Source organism: Lycium ferocissimum, chromosome 2 (genome assembly GCF_029784015.1).
Source record: "Lycium ferocissimum isolate CSIRO_LF1 chromosome 2, AGI_CSIRO_Lferr_CH_V1, whole genome shotgun sequence".
Lineage (NCBI taxonomy): Eukaryota > Viridiplantae > Streptophyta > Magnoliopsida > Solanales > Solanaceae > Lycium > Lycium ferocissimum.
Window position 1 is genome coordinate 11,554,823 of NC_081343.1, and position 16,489 is coordinate 11,571,311.

At 39.7% G+C, this 16,489-nt stretch overlaps 1 protein-coding gene across 1 annotated transcript; it reads left to right on the plus strand.

Moving 5' to 3' along the window:
* Positions 1-13,495: 13,495 nt before the first annotated feature.
* LOC132033699 (subtilisin-like protease SBT1.5) lies at positions 13,496-16,123 on the plus strand. The gene has a single exon (XM_059423750.1). It carries the CDS (start codon positions 13,681-13,683, stop codon positions 16,054-16,056), a length of 2,376 nt encoding a protein of 791 aa, XP_059279733.1. The 5' UTR covers positions 13,496-13,680; the 3' UTR covers positions 16,057-16,123.
* The last annotated feature ends 366 nt before the right edge of the window (positions 16,124-16,489 follow it).

Genomic DNA, 16,489 nt, shown 5'->3' on the forward strand with positions numbered 1-16,489 from the left:
GTGTATTGGGTGTTGGCCGAATGGCTCTTTGTGTATTTGTGAATGAATAAATTGTCGTTAGCGTTTTAGTTGTTGACGTTATGGACTCTATGATGAAAAACGCAAGTTTGACGGTTCAAAATAATGTTATGTTGGTTATGGGGTGATTTGGAGATTTATGCGAATTTTATGTAATTTTGTAGTTAGGAGAATCATATTGTTAATGCGTGGATTGATGTTGTAAATTATGAAATTGGAAGGAAAGAATATGTTTGGTGTGGTTCTTGGGTTTGGAGATGAATTCGGGTGAGTTGGAGTATGGTTTGAGTTGTTTGGAAAATTGTGTGAATTATTTGAAATGTTCTTGAATAATGTTTGAATGGTTTTGAATTAGTAATCGAATGTATAGACGTCGATATCGGTTTGAATGTAAGTAGTTGAGATAAGATATTGGAATATTATGAATGTTGTTGAATTATGTAGAAAAAGAGCTACTAATGTTAGAATGTAGTTTGAGTTGATTGTTGATGTTGTAACTTGGTTGTTGGTTTGGTTGTTGTTGAAATGAGCCGAGTTGAATCTCGGGGATGTTATATGTATAGGGGAGATTGCCCAAATTGTTATAGAACAATATTGGTTAAGCTTGGAAATTGTAAGTCTCATGAATAGTAGCTGGTCAATGTGACCATTTGCGGATTTTGGCGAAACGGGAAGTGAACTTGGAAAGGCGTAAGGAGCATAAAAGGTATGTAAAGCACTTCCTTTCCTTCCTTTGGCATGTCCTAAGTGTGTTAGGCCAAGATACGAGCTTGGGGATGACTCTACTCTTAGAAACCCGAGTTTGAATTTGATCCTTTTCATTCAATAGAATTGAACTAAGAAACTCATGTTTTGTTCAAATGATCGTCTAAACAATTGGTACTTGTCCAAAGGGAATTAGATGGCCTTGAATCTTTAGTGCGTGACTCCATCAGGCCTAATGGTCATAATTTAGATGCCGCCTCAACTTGACCGAGGTGGGCCCACGTATCTCGAGATTCCCCTTGTGATGGATACCTTTGTTTTTGACGTACTGGCCGAAAACTTAAAGAAAGCTCTTGGTTATTATCGAATTATTAAAGGATAGTTGTATGACATACTTTGACACATAAACGACCGCAGAAACTCAAAACTCTCACTTACTAATCCCGATCAATCTGAAACTTGCTTATGCACTTTTGGACGTCGGTAAACACATTTGGTCCTCGAGTTCTGGGAAGTAGTCCGATTATTTAACTGTTATATGCATATGATTACATGAGTACTATACGTGATGCTTATATGATTTATTCACCGAGTCCCGAAAGGGCCGGGTACGACCGAGTCCCGAAAGGGCCGGGTACGGTATACAATGATGTGATTACTCACCGAGTCCCGAAAGGGCCGGGTACGACCGAGTCCCTCATAAAGGGCCGGGTACGGGCGCGTGCGACAATTCACCGAGTCTCGTTAGTGTACGGTATGTATGTATACATGTGACTATGTGACGACTATGTATGACGGTATGTATATAATATTTTACCGAGTCCCTCACTAGAGGGCCGGGTACGGTGTGTATATGTGATGATATCATGACATGACACGGACATACATGACATATGATTCAAAGGCAAGTTTTCTGATTTTCTATCTTCTGATCTTTGTTGATACTATATGTGTTCTGCGAACCCCAGCCCAGTTATGATTCTGTTTACTGTATTTTATGCTTTACATATTCAGTACACTTTCCGTACTGACCCCCTTTTCTTCGGGGGCTGCGTTTCATGCCGCGCAGGTGCTGATACACGTTTGAGCGAGCCGCCAGCTTAGGTTCCCTGTTCAGCTATTTTGGAGTGCTCCCTTGTCCGGAGCCCAGATTTTGGTACAGCCTTTTGTTACATTCATGTATATTTGTTCAGGGTACGGCGGGGCCCTGTCCCGTCATATGACTTTGTTACTCTGTAAGTATGCAGACATGTACGTAGGTGTGGTTATGTACGTACGGACTATATTCACGTATTGTACGTTTGGGCGGTTTATTCACGCGGCGGCCTTGTCGGCTCGCCATATATATATATGTATATAGCTATGTTGGCCCTGTGTGGCCTTTGTTGGTATTTTCTGTGTGCAGGTAAATTTTGGTTAGTAAGAAAAACAGAGGAAACTCTGCCCAAATCTCTCTAAATATCTGAGTTATTATTTGTGGCTTTTGGTGCGTACGGGCGCCCAGTTCGGGCGCTAGTCACGGCCTACGGGGTTGGGTCGTGACAAAAGTGGTATCAGAGCGGTTAGTCCTCGGAATGTCTACAGACCGTGTCTAGTAGAGTCCTGTTTATCGGTGTGTTGTGCACCACGTCTATAAACGAGGCTACGAGACATTTAGGATACTACCTTCCTTCGATCTTAGATCGTGCGATAGAGCGGTATTATCGGGATGACTCCTCTGCAAAGCTGTTATGTTTTCGGCGATGCCTCCAAGAAAGGCAACGGGCGCGAAGGAAAGCAAGTCTGCGAGTTTGCGGGGAGAGACCGGTCGGGCCCGAGTTACCGGGGCCATACCCCGGCCGGCGGGGATTGTGCCGGTCGGTCGGTCGCCCGCCCGTCGCCATCGGAGGGACACGGAGCGACGGCGGTGCGCGGGGACAGCGGCCCCCCCCCCGGCCCCGAGGCTCCAGCTCCCCAGGTAGGGGCGGAGGATAGGGCCATGCGTGACGCGGTCCAGTTGTTGACTAGGATTGTGGCGGGGCAGGCCCGCAGGTACGGATTAGGGGGTGATTATGTAGACGGACGTGACAGTCAGAGGGCCCGCTATTTCTTGACACGTGTCCGCGAGTTTTTCGGGTCAAAGCCGAAGAGGACCGAGGAGTTCATCGGACGGATGCGGCGCACGCTGCGGTTGATTAATGCTTCGGGACGGAGTACGTCGAGTTTGCGTCGTATCGGTTGTATGATATAGCCGTAGCGAGTACGAGTCTGGGAGTTATCGAGGGGCGTGAATGCTCCTCCGGCGGTATGGGATGAGTTTGTGGAGGCCTTTCTTGGCCACGCCGCCGGAGGAGGCGAGCCCGAGTTCACGGATTCTTACGGTTGAGCGGGACGGTAGGAGTGTTCGGGAGTATAGCCTTGAGTTTGATTCTCGGCTAGATACGCGCCTCATATTGTGGGCGGCATGGCCCGACCGAGTGCACCGGTTGTGATGGGGGTGGATGATTATACGATGAGCAGGTTGTATGGCGATGGCCTCCCGGCCGGCATGGATATTGCACGGGTACGGGCATATGCCCGGGGTGTGGAGGACCGACACGAGAGGCGCCGGCCGATAGGAGTTATGGCCGGGGCCGGCCCGAGGGCTAGATCGGTGGATATTCGGGGGAATTCGAGGCGCGGGGCCGCGACAAGACAACTGGGTCTTCTTCCCAGCCCGCGCAGAGCGCACCCCCGCGGTTCCCAGATGGGAGATTTGACAGCACTGGGTATTCAGGAGTCGGACAGAGCTCCAGGGCTTCAGATTCACAGACACGCAGGAGTTCGGGTCAGTCGAGGCCACCCTTGCCCCGGTGTTCTCGTTGTGGTAGGCCTCACTTTGGGGAGTGTCGTTTTGCCACTGATGCTTGTTATTTTTGCGGCCGTCCGGTGCCATATTGTGCGGGAATGCCGTACGGGCGCCCCGAGGGGGGATATGCCGGCACCGGCGGGCCGCGGCGAGTCGTGGCGGGGCCTCCGGTTCGCGGTTCTTCGAACCGCATATATCCTCTCGACTAGCCGGCGGGGACCGGGGGCGACACCGGATGTGGATACGGGTATGTGAGCCTTTATTATAATATTTTTATGTATGTATGTACAATTACGTGTGTGAATGTTAATCGACGCGATGGGTAGAAATTTAGAAGCCGATAACTGAGTATGTATAAATAACAGCGGTTAAGGTGTATCCGTCGCTATTGGCGACCCGGGAGACTAAGACGAAGGATGGTTTTACCCATAAGTAAGAGTGAATAGGAAAAATCGAGTGAAGGGCAAAATGGTAATTGTGTCACGAGGGCGTCCGGAAACTTGTCAAGACTTTGCTTTACTCTAAGTTACGCGACGAAGGTCATGCGGTGAAGAGAACGCGATTATACCGGCGTTAGAGCCTCGTATTTCATCGAAGGTCTGAAGTTAAACGTGCTAGAGTGAGGGAAATTCCAGGATGGGTGACCCCCCTGGGAAGTTTTTGAAAGTCTTACAATTTCAGCCGGAAAAGTAAGTGGAGAGCTAGAGTAGTTTAAAGAGATTTAGAATGTACTGGGTAGACGAAAATTTTAAGAGGTCGCCTAAGCCGGAGAGGACTAGACCGGGAAAAAAAAAAAAAAAGAGGCGTCACAGTTCTGGAATTAGGGTGGATTTGGGTAGTGTTTAGAAATCCTTCGAGAGTGGGATGTTGGCAAATATGTAGATGTGCAGGAAAGCGTGTGATACTCCGTGCATGACTATGTTAGCGGGTGAGCGTATTCCGGCAGTCAACGTGACGGCATACGGAAGGTGTTAATCGGACAGGATAACGAAGTTCAATTGAAAAGAAAAATAACTGGCGCAAATGTTTCAAGCAAGTAGATGTTGTTTTCACGACAAGTTAAACTTAGGAAATGTTGATACAATAATACATGGAAACAGGAAGAAAAATGAAAGGGTTAACAGCACGAGAATTAAAGTGTCAGCACAAAAGTGTTGCTTGACTGAGATTAGCGGATATGGATATAGGGCAAGTATGATTAGGTAACGATAAGTACACCCCAAAAGGGGGGAAGTGGGTACGAGAAATACAACCGTTGAATAGAGTCAGTCGATACTACAAAATATTGGATACGGGTACTCGGGCCACAGGTAAAGCTCCTTGCCGGGACGAGTTTATAAGATACAGAGCCAACGAGAAAAGGGTGAAAGCTAAGATAGAAATTGAAATAGTGCTGAAAAACGAGTCGTAGGGATCTTGAAGGAGGAGGAGTCTAACTCAAGATGTGTCATGAACTTTGTTACATTGTCCTAAGGTAAGGATGTTACGCACTAAAGACGTGGCCTTCTTAAAGTATTGTGACGGAATGAAAATGGAGAAGAGACAATTTGAGAAGTTAAAGCATAAAATAACAGAGGAATACTATCGGTAAATGAGATTGTATATTATGGCACTAAAGGGAACCCCGAGATACTTCTCCGACTTTATAAGACTAGTTGAACATTCGAGGACGAATGTTCTAAAGGGGGGAAGGATGTTATATCCCGTATTTTGAACGTCGGGATAATCCGGGTTAACCACGATAAGTTGGGAACAAGATTAGCCGAGATATGAAGTGGAGATTTATTTTGTATATTGTGAAGGCTTAAGTCGTGTATGATTTTATTGGCATGGAAATATTAGGGAAACATTGGGGTCAAATTGTATTTTTGGAAAGAATTCTAAATTTTGGAAAGCAAATTAGTTCATGAAAAATGAAAAAAAAGAAAAAGAAAATTAGGGGCCATGTGGCCGGCCACCTTGGGGGTGGGCCATGGCCACATGGTTGGCTAATATTTGCAATAAAAGATGACTTAAGGAGTCATTTTCATCATCTTCTCCATCTAGAATTTTCAAGAAAAACTTGAGAGAAAAATAAGGGCCATATTCGGCCAAGAGAGATTTAAGAGAGAGATCAAGAATTGTTCAAGAAAAAAATAAATTCTTCAAGCAAAATTGCTAATTCAAGAGTGCTCAATAACGTGGAAGTGATGTTTGGAGCGTTGGATTGCTCGTTTTCATCGTCGGCCAACTTTGGACAAGTTAAGAGGTTGAAGAAGAAAGGTGAGTTTAATCTTGTTTTCTTGTGCTATAGATGGTTTATATGTGTTGTTGTATTCTAAAATGGAAGAAATTCATGATAGAAATGAAATTGAAGTTGAGGCCGTGTAGGAGTGTGTTGGTCGTGCATGTGTGTGGGATTGGAAGTAATGAATTAATGTTAGTTAGCATGTTTTGATTGTTGTGGAGTGAAGAAAAGATTGAAAATCATTTTTGTATGTGTATTGGGTGTTGGCCGAATGGCCCCTTTGTGTATTTGTGAATGAATAAATTGTCGTTAGCGTTTTAGTTGTTGACGTTATGGACTCTATGATGAAAAACGCAAGTTTGACGGTTCAAAATAATGTTATGTTGGTTATGGGGTGATTTGGAGATTTATGCGAATTTTATGTAATTTTGTAGTTAGGAGAATCATATTGTTAATGCGTGGATTGATGTTGTAAATTATGAAATTGGAAGGAAAGAATACGTTTGGTGTGGTTCTTGGGTTTGGAGATGAATTCGGGTGAGTTGGAGTATGGTTTGAGTTGTTTGGAAAATTGTGTGAATTATTTGAAATGTTCTTGAATAATGTTTGAATGGTTTTGAATTAGTAGTCGAATGTATAGACGTCGATATCGGTTTGAATGTAAGTAGTTGAGATAAGATATTGGAATATTATGAATGTTGTTGAATTATGTAGAAAAAGAGCTACTAATGTTAGAATGTAGTTTGAGTTGATTGTTGATGTTGTAACTTGGTTGTTGGTTTGGTTGTTGTTGAAATGAGCCGAGTTGAATCTCGGGGATGTTATATGTATATGGGAGATGCTGCCCAAATTGTTATAGAACAATATTGGTTAAGCTTGGAAATTGTAAGTCTCATGAATAGTAATGGTCAATGTGACCATTTGCGCTTTTTGGCGAAACGGGAAGTGAATTTGGAAAGGCGTAAGGAGCATAAAAGGTATGTAAAGCACTTCCTTTCCTTCCTTTGGCATGTCCTAAGTGTGTTAGGCCAAGATACGAGCTTAGGGGACGACTCTACTCTTAGAAACCCGAGTTTGAATTTGATCCTTTTTCATTCAATAGAATTGAACTAAGAAACTCATGTTTTGTTCAAATGATCGTCTAAACAATTGGTACTTGTCCAAAGGGAATTAGATGGCCTTGAATCTTTAGTGCGTGACTCCATCAGGCCTAATGGTCATAATTTGGGTACGCCGCCTCAACTTGACCGAGGTGGGCCCACGTATCTCGAGATTCCCTTGTGATGCACTGTTTGACGTACTTAAGCGAAACTTAAAGAAAGCTCTTGGTTATTATCTGAATTATTAAAAGGATAGTTGTATGACATACTTTGACACGTAAACGACCGCAGAAACTCAAAACTCTCACTTACTAATCCCGATCAATCTGAAACTTGCTTATGCACTTTTGGACGTCGGTAAACACATTTGGTCCTCGAGTTCTGGGAAGTAGTCCGATTATTTAACTGTTATATGCATATGATTACATGAGTACTATACGTGATGCTTATATGATTTATTCACCGAGTCCCGAAAAGTAGGGTACGATCGAGTCCCGAAAGGGCCGGGTACGGTATACAATGATGTGATTACTCACCGAGTCCCGAAAGGGCCGGGTACGACCGAGTCCCTCATAAAGGGCCGGGTACGGTACGCATGCGACAATTCACCGAGTCCCTCATTAGAGGGCCGGGTACGGTATGTATGTATACATGTGACTATGTGACGACTATGTATGACGGTATGTATATAATATTTTACCGGACACGGTGTGTATATGTGATGATATCATGACATGACACGGACATACATGACATATGATTCAAAGGCAAGTTTTCTGATTTTCTATCTTCTGATCTTTGTTGATACTATATGTGTTCTGCGAACCCCAGCCCAGTTATGATTCTGTTTACTGTATTTTATGCTTTACATATTCAGTACACTTTCGTCTTGACCCTTTTCTTCGGGGTGCGTTTCATGCCGCTTGCAGTGCGATACACGTTTGAGCGAGCCGCCGGCTTTGGTTTTGTTCGGTATTTTGGAGTGCTCCCTTGTCCGGAGCCCGCATTTTGAGTACGACCTTTTGTTACATTCATGTATATTTGTTCGAGTACGGCGGGGCCCTGTCCGTCATATGACTTTGTTACTACGTAGGTATATAGGTGTGGTTATGTACGTGACTATATGCACGTATTGTACGTTTGGGCGGTTTATTCACCGCGGCATGTCGGCTCGCCTATATATATATATGTATATAGCTATGTTTTGTGTGGCCTTTGTTGGTATTTTCTGTGTGCGGAGTAAATTTTGGTTAGTAAGAAAAACAGAGGAAACTCTGCCCAAATCTCTCTAAATATCTGAGTTATTATTTGTGGCTTTTGGTGCGTACGGGCGCCCAGTTCGGGCGCTAGTCACGGCCTACGGGGTTGGGTCGTGACACATTAACTGTATTTCTCCTGTAATAATGAATTTTGGGCTTTATAAATATACTAGTATCTATAAATATGCAGTTGCACGTTATTCCCACACAATCTCAATCATAGTAAAAAAATACTCCCTCCGTCCCAATTTATGTGGGGTCTTTGACTTGACATAGAGTTTAAGAAAGAAATGAAGACTTTTGAAACTTGTGGTAAAAAATGAGATGTGATAGATATTTGTTTAGCTGTAAATCATTTCATTAAGAGTAAATGGGTACTTTAAGTTTTTTTTTTTTTTTTCAAAATTGTTTTTATTACATAGGGGGGAGGGGAAGGGGAAATGGGAAAATGGATTACAATGTAGGGATTCGAACCCTCACCAACAAGGTGAGAGTTCAGGTAGCCAACCAACTGAGCTACTAAATCCCTACAATGGGTACTTTAAGTTAAATTGTTACTAAATATAGAAAATGTCATTCTTTTTGGGACTAACTAAAAAAGAAAGAGTGTCATATAAATTGGGACATATGAAATATTAGATAATAATATATATAATTCGGAAAAGGGTCAAAATTACTCCTGAACTTTGGGAAATAGTTCATTCATACCCTTTGTTATCTTATGGCCATTATTATACTTCTTTGTTATCTTATGTAGTCAGAGATATACCCTTATGTTAAACGATGCCGGCCACGCGCATCATCAGGCACGAAACCACTTGCCCCATTTTCACTCCCAAATAATTTTTTACCCACCAATTTAACCCAACCTGACCCGAATATAATTTTTTCATCCAACCCATTTTCTTTTTTCCCAACATCTTTAAAGAACTCTTCACTGTGTCATTCGATGGTTGAATTTCAGCCTCACTGGAAACCTCCCTACACCACGACCCTGCCGCAGCTCCGCCGATTTCAAGCTCTTCTTGATAATCATCTCCATTAACCACTTCCTCAAAGTCCAAATTCAACAAAAAAAAATAGGTTGAAGTCTGATGTCGACTGAACAAACCTAGTAAATTGTCTAGACCCAAGTGAGCATACGAGAAGAATCAGCCGAAGTAACTCATAGAAACTAGAAAGAGAGTAAAGAAGTAGAACCCAATTATAATGGCGAGGAAGAGAAATAGAATAAGGATCTCCGTTGCACCAAATTTTCCCAAACTCATTGATAAGAGAGATTCAAGGATATTGATTTTATATTAAAATGTAAATCTGCGTGAAAGATGCCGGATTTGAGTGGAAAAATAATTTGAGGATCATTTTCTATTGTCAAATTGAAAATGGAAAATGCATGTATACATGGATAATTCATGCTTTGTCAATTTTATTTGTTCATTGCTGTATGTTAGTCTTTTTTTACCCTCTAAATGGAATCTGAATTTGGAAAGCTTGGATTTTATTCTCGAAAAAGAAAAAATGCTTCAATTTGATGATATGTTTTTCAAGTTCTGCAAGGCATCAGGTGCAATGAACCTACGACTAGTTAGTGGAAGCAAGAAAGAATTTGGAGATAAAATTTTGATTAAAAGAATCTCTTGTTACTCCTTGACAAAAAGAAGGACGGGAGCTGTGGGGATGAAATTGAAGGACTCGAGGGTTCTTTAAAAATGGAGAAGAAGATAATGGTTATAATCAAGGGATGAGGTATGTTTTATTCCATGGTGGCAGTCCACGTAGGTGGGTAAGAAGGAGCTGGAGTGAGGGATCGGAGATGGTGGACATGGAGGAAGAAGAAGAGAGTAAGAAGGAGAAAAGAAAATGGGTTGGGCGAAAAAATTATATTCGGGTCGGGTCAGGTTAAGTTGGTGGGTAAAAAATTATTTAGGGATGAAAATAGGCTGGGCGTCTAGGATGATGCCACGTGGCAGACCATTTAACGTAAGGGTATATCTGGACTATAGTATAATGGTAAGGGTATAATTAGTCCTATAGTATAACGGTAAAGGTATAATTGGCCCTATAGTATAACGAAGGGTACGAATGAACTATTTCCCAAAGTTCAGGGGTAATTTTGGCCCTTTTCCGTTTATAATTATGTACATTTATTTTACTGAAAAGGGCCAAATATACCCTTGTTCTATTAGAAATGGTTTAAATATACCCTCATCATACTTTTGTTCCAAATATACCCCTCATTTTATACTTTAACACTGATATACCCTTATTTTTAATGGAATGACATGTGCCAGCTCAAAAATAAAAACACCCGCTCCAATTTTTTTATCCACTACTCGATTGAATTTCATTATGCGACCCAATTCCAAAGCAAAGGAATTCACCCGTATCTCCAACTATCACGTCGACATCCTTGGCCTCGGCTTCGACGGTCGTCTGTTTACGAACGATTCGAGATACTTTTTAATTAATAATTGCACGGGTGTCTTTAACATTACTGCAAGTTATTGGACAAATTAAAATTAAAATATGAAAACAACTGCTTATTATTTATAATTTAGAATATACGTAGGAACAATAATGCTTTTTAGTTATTGAATTTCAAAGTTTGTGATAAATAGAGCTTCTTGTGTATAATTGTAGTAAAAGAAATACGGTTAGAAAAATGTAAATACTAAAGAATCTACTTACAAAAAGAAATAGGATTTGAAACATTTTGGGGTATTCTTACGTGTTGTTTCCTCCAAAATTTTGAAGAAGAAATCCAATCAATTTCTTTTTATAATTTACTTTTTTAAAAATCGATTGTTTTTAGAAAAGCAGCACACGTAAATTGATAACAGTATTTTATTTGAAATAGGATTAGAAACCTATTCCATTTCAACTCTTCATCCTGATATGTAGTATTTTCAATTATGTCCTTCCTTGTGAGTTTTTGTGAAAGAATATTTGAAAGATATTTTGGTCAACCAATATTTATATTCGTGTTTTCATTTTCGGTTGAATCCAAAGTCCTAAATTTTAGGACAAAAGTAATATTACAATTTTATCCAATATGAAATAATTGTTTAGAGAAATTTCAACTTAAAAGGGTATAAAAGTCGTTTAATATTTGAAGGATATTTTGGTCAACCAACATTTATATTCATGCTTTTAAAATAATACTAGTCTCTATTAACGTGCAGTTGCACGTTATTCTCAGTCAGTATCAATCATAGTAAAAAGTATTAGTCCTGATAATATTATTTGTAATTATATAAATTTATTATAGATCTCCTTAATAATTAAGCAAAAGTAATTACAGTTTCCAACCAAAGACGCTCCAAATATTTTCAAAGTCGCAATAAATTGTGTAGATTCTTCAAAAAATTTAAGTTGAATATCAGAGGACCTCATAATCAAGGTTGCCTAGGGATATTTACATCTATAAGAAAAATTGATGTGCAGACGTAATTGTATGACTTAAACATGAAAAAGAAAATAAAAATAAGAGTCCTAGCATAAAAAATACTCGTGTAATATACACAAATAGAAGATTGTAAGCCCTACTAAGCCGACTACCTTGAGTTTCAAAGCCAAACTAAACAAAACTTAAATTTAAACTATTACAATTTAAAGACATGCTCAAGATTTTTATCCAAATGTGTATCGTGAGTTCAATTCCCAATAGGATACGATTTTTCATCTTAATTTGTATTATTCCAGGAGTGTCCTTTTCTTTTATGTTTTGACCAAATTAATAAACAATAAAGGGTCTCTACGAATGTGCGTTGCACATTAATAATTGAAAATCGATATTTAGTTGATTATAATTGCACGTATATATATATACAATCAATCAATAATCTACCTTGAAGATTCATTTGTTAACAAAATTTCGGATTATTTGCTAACAAAAATTTTAACTTTCAACGTAACTCTCATTTAGATTACATAATAACTCAAAGTAATACTCGTATATGATCAAATTATCCAATACTGAGAAGGAAGAGTCCTGAACGAACTTAAACTTTTAAAAACAAAGTCAAGTATGCTTAGCTTTAGGATTCTATATTTTAGTTGAACGTCCAAATATTAAAAGAACTTTCAAATATTACAATTCTATCTAATATATAATTTATTTATTTATTTATTTGAAGAAAAATTTAGTTTTTGAATATTACAATTTAGTTTAATTTCCACCGATCGACTTGTATGCTTAGCTTTAGGATTCTATTTTTTAGTTGAACGTCCAAATATTAAAAGAACTTTCAAATATTACAATTCTATCTAATATATAATTTATTTATTTGAAGAAAAATTTAGTTTTTGAATATTACAATTTAGTTTAATTTCCACCGATCGACTTGTATGTTACTGCCCTCAATGTCAAATATTTTTAAAATGTTAATAAAAAATGTATTTAGCATTTATAATAGGCGAAAAAATTCCAAAGCAATTGCTTTTGGATCTTGCACATCTATCCAATGCACGTGAAATATTTCGTAATTATAGTTAGTTAGGTTCCTAGTAATAGTAGGATTATTTCTCAAAAGAGTATTCCTAACGTGTTTTGAGTTTTTTTAGGTTTATGAATTATGAAGTATGTTTAAAAAAAAAAAAAAGGATTAGAAGTCATTAGGGGCCGTTCAATATTTAAAGGATATTTTGGTTAATCAACATTTATATTCATGCTTTTAAAATAGTATAGATAGATAAATAGATATGTAAGTAACAATTAAATGGAAATAATGAGTGAAAAATGCCAAAAAAATGAAAAAAAAAAAAGATAAATAGGAATGTTGGCCATAGAGAGGTACCACATCACCTTATCTATGCCTAACTTTATATTATATATAGATTACTCCCTTTGTTTTAATTTGTTTGTCTTATTTTTTTTTAGTCTGTTTTAAAAAGAATCTATTTTATCTTTTTGACTACTCTTTACTTCCAACTTTATACATGACTTAAGATCGCAAGATTAAAACCATTTTGGTACATACTATATATTTTAGTTTAAGATCATAAAATTCAATTTTTTTTTTTTACTTAAATTTTGTGTTAAGTCAAAACCAAACAAATAAATTGAAATTCTAATAAAAGTTCCTTTGACCGAAATATAGTTCGATAATCACGCTGGACGAAAATGTTGAGATTTACAGATTATGAAGATAAGGATAAATTGCTTCAATTGTGATAAGAACATCTTTCACCGTTTTGTAGGAGGTATCGTTTTACCAATTTCTGCACCTTTAAAGAGAATATGAAAAACCGGTAGCAAAAAGACATACAAAATTAAAGAAGACTAATTATTACTAGTCCCAAAAAAAAAAAAAAAAAAACTGCTAGAGAACTCCGCTTCCTTAGTGAGAAAGCTTTATTTTTGGGTACCACAAAAGTTCATGCTTTTTTCCTCGTCTTTCGTCATGCTAAGCTTGCAGGCAGTAGGCGTTTTCTTTTTCAATTTATAACTCTTCTCTGAGATCTTCTATAAGTATATACTCCTAAGGTAGCTGGGACCCAAGTATAGAAACTGTGAACTCCCTCTTTTCCTTTAGTAAGCCCCAAATGAGTCGATGTCACTCTCTTCAAGCTGCTCTGTTTCTCACTTATTCTTTCTTCTTAACACTCACTAATGCTACTATAACCCCAGGAAACAAAGAATCCTACATAATTAGAGTCCAAAATGACTTGAAACCTTCTGTTTTTTCTGATGTTGAGCAGTGGTATAGTTCCACCCTTAGAAGCCTAAGTTGGAATCCTCTTAAATCCAGCACAACTGATGATGAGGAGGAATTCCTTCATGTGTACAAAACTGTTTTTCATGGCTTTTCCACAAGACTAACCGCAGAAGAGGCCCAAGAACTTGCAAATCGCCATGGTGTTCTCTCAGTTTTACCTGACCAGCTTCGCCAACTTCATACCACTCGTTCACCTCACTTTCTGGGGTTGGACTCATCATCAGCTTCTCCGATGTCTAATCTTGTAACCGAGTCTGATTCCGGTTCTAATGTTGTTATCGGTGTGCTCGACACGGGTATATGGCCAGAACGACCTAGTTTTCATGATCAAGGCATGGGAACAATTCCATCCTTTTGGAAAGGGGAGTGTACCCAAGGCCAAAATTTTACAACAGCTAATTGCAATAAAAAGATTATTGGAGCCAGATACTTTACAGCTGGTTATGTGGCAAAAATGGGGATGATGAATTCCTCTGCCGATGTAAAGTCCGCCAGAGACACCGACGGGCATGGAACACACACAGCGTCGACTGCAGCTGGCAGAGCGGTTGGGGATGCTTCTTTAATGGGATTCGCTAAAGGGGTTGCTGTGGGTATAGCACCCAAGGCGAGAATTGCTGCCTACAAGGTTTGCTGGAAAAGGGGTTGCATGGATTCCGACATCTTAGCGGCATTTGATAAAGCTGTGGATGATGGTGTCAACATTATTTCAATCTCCGTAGGTGGTGGTGCTGTTCCTTACAATCTCGATCCCATAGCAATAGGATCATTTGGAGCGATGGAGAAGGGCGTTTTTATCTCCGCTTCAGCAGGTAACGAAGGTCCTAGGCCGATGACGGTGACGAATGTAGCTCCATGGATTACAACCGTAGGAGCTAGCACAATTGATAGAAAGTTCCCTGCTGATCTTGTCCTTGGAAATGGCAAGAGAATCACTGGCGCATCATTATATAGAGGTGATCCTTTTCATCATTTACCTTTAGTATATGGTGGAAATGCTTCAGTGGGTTTAAAAAATGGTGCTAGGCATTCTAGTAGCTTCTCTGCAGCAACATGCATGCCTGATTCTCTAGATAAAGAATGTGTACGTGGGAAGATTGTGGTCTGCGATCGTGGTGGCACTCCAAGAGTGTCAAAAGGAGAGATCGTGAAGGACGCTGGTGGTGTTGGAGTAGTTGTAGCAAATGTAGCACCCATGGGAGAAGGCCTAATTGCAGATGCACACTTGATTCCTGGTCTCGGGGTTACCGAGTCAGCCGGTAACCTCATTCGCGATTACATCAACTCCAATGACAATCCAACAGCCACTATGACTTTCTATGATACACAAGTTGGGGTAAAACCGGCGCCTGTAGTTGCATCTTTCTCTTCAAGAGGACCTAGTGCAGAGTCTGGTTTTGTTCTCAAGCCGGATGTGATCGCGCCTGGAGTGAATATCTTAGCAGCTTGGCCGGATGGTCTAGCACCTACTGAGCTATCATCTGACACGCGCCGCACTGAATTCAATATTGCTTCAGGAACATCCATGTCTTGTCCACATGTATCCGGTTTAGCGGCTTTACTCAAAGGAGCTCACCCATACTGGTCACCAGCAATGATTCGCTCAGCTCTCATGACAACTGCATACATCCAAGATCAACAAGGCAATCCATTACTAGATGAAAAATCCTATAACATTTCAACGATGTTGGACATGGGTGCAGGACACGTCGATCCCGAAAAAGCTGTTGATCCTGGACTGGTTTATGACATAACAGTCGACGATTATTTGAACTTTTTATGTGCGTCTAATTATAGTGGTAGGGATATTAGACAGATTGCTAAGAGACCAGGGAGGTGCATGGGGAAGCATCATAAGCCGTGGAATTTGAATTATCCGGCAATCTCAGTAGTTATTGATTCGATGGAAGCACAAACTATGGGAATAGTACAAGTGACAAGGACTGTGACACATGTTGGCGAAGCTCCATCGACCTACACAGTATCAGTGACAAATCCTAAAGGTGCGACTGTAACGGTAACGCCAACGGTTATGAATTTTAAAGAAAGGGGTCAGAAACAAAGTTATGTGGTCCAAATTAAGGCTGAGAAATTGGCGGTGACAACTTTAAACTCTGTGGTGGAAGTGGGAAAGTTAACTTGGACAAATGGGAAACAACATGTGGTTTCCCCTCTTGTTGTTGTTTGGAAACAAGGGTTATGATATCATGATAGATGGCTTTGATTATCCTGATTCTGAATAATAATATATTGTTCTAAGTTCTATACAATCGCAATTACCCGAGTTCCTTTTTAGTGTTTTCACCAAATTAGTTGCTAACCCCGATTTTCTCAACTAAAGGGATAAAAGTTGCCTAGATGATTTTCAAATCTCAACCCATCTTTCTCAAATTAAACTGGAACCTAATAACGACAATTAACTAGAACCGGCGATTAGTTAACACCATTCAAAGCAAGATAACACTACAATGAAAACTGGCGCGTTCTATCCATCAAATAAATGCTTGGGAAAATAAATGTTTTCATCCCTGTGTTATGGCCTTATTATGGTTTTGGTGCCTTTGATATTTGACTTCCCACATTCAACCTTTAATTAATCAAAGTGTATGATTTTGGTCCTTTTACTAATGGTTGTT

What these genes read in the sequence shown, in the direction of transcription:
- LOC132033699 (XM_059423750.1), top strand. Translation starts at nt 13,681, where the DNA reads ATGAGTCGATGTCACTCTCTTCAAGCTGCTCTGTTTCTCACTTATTCT.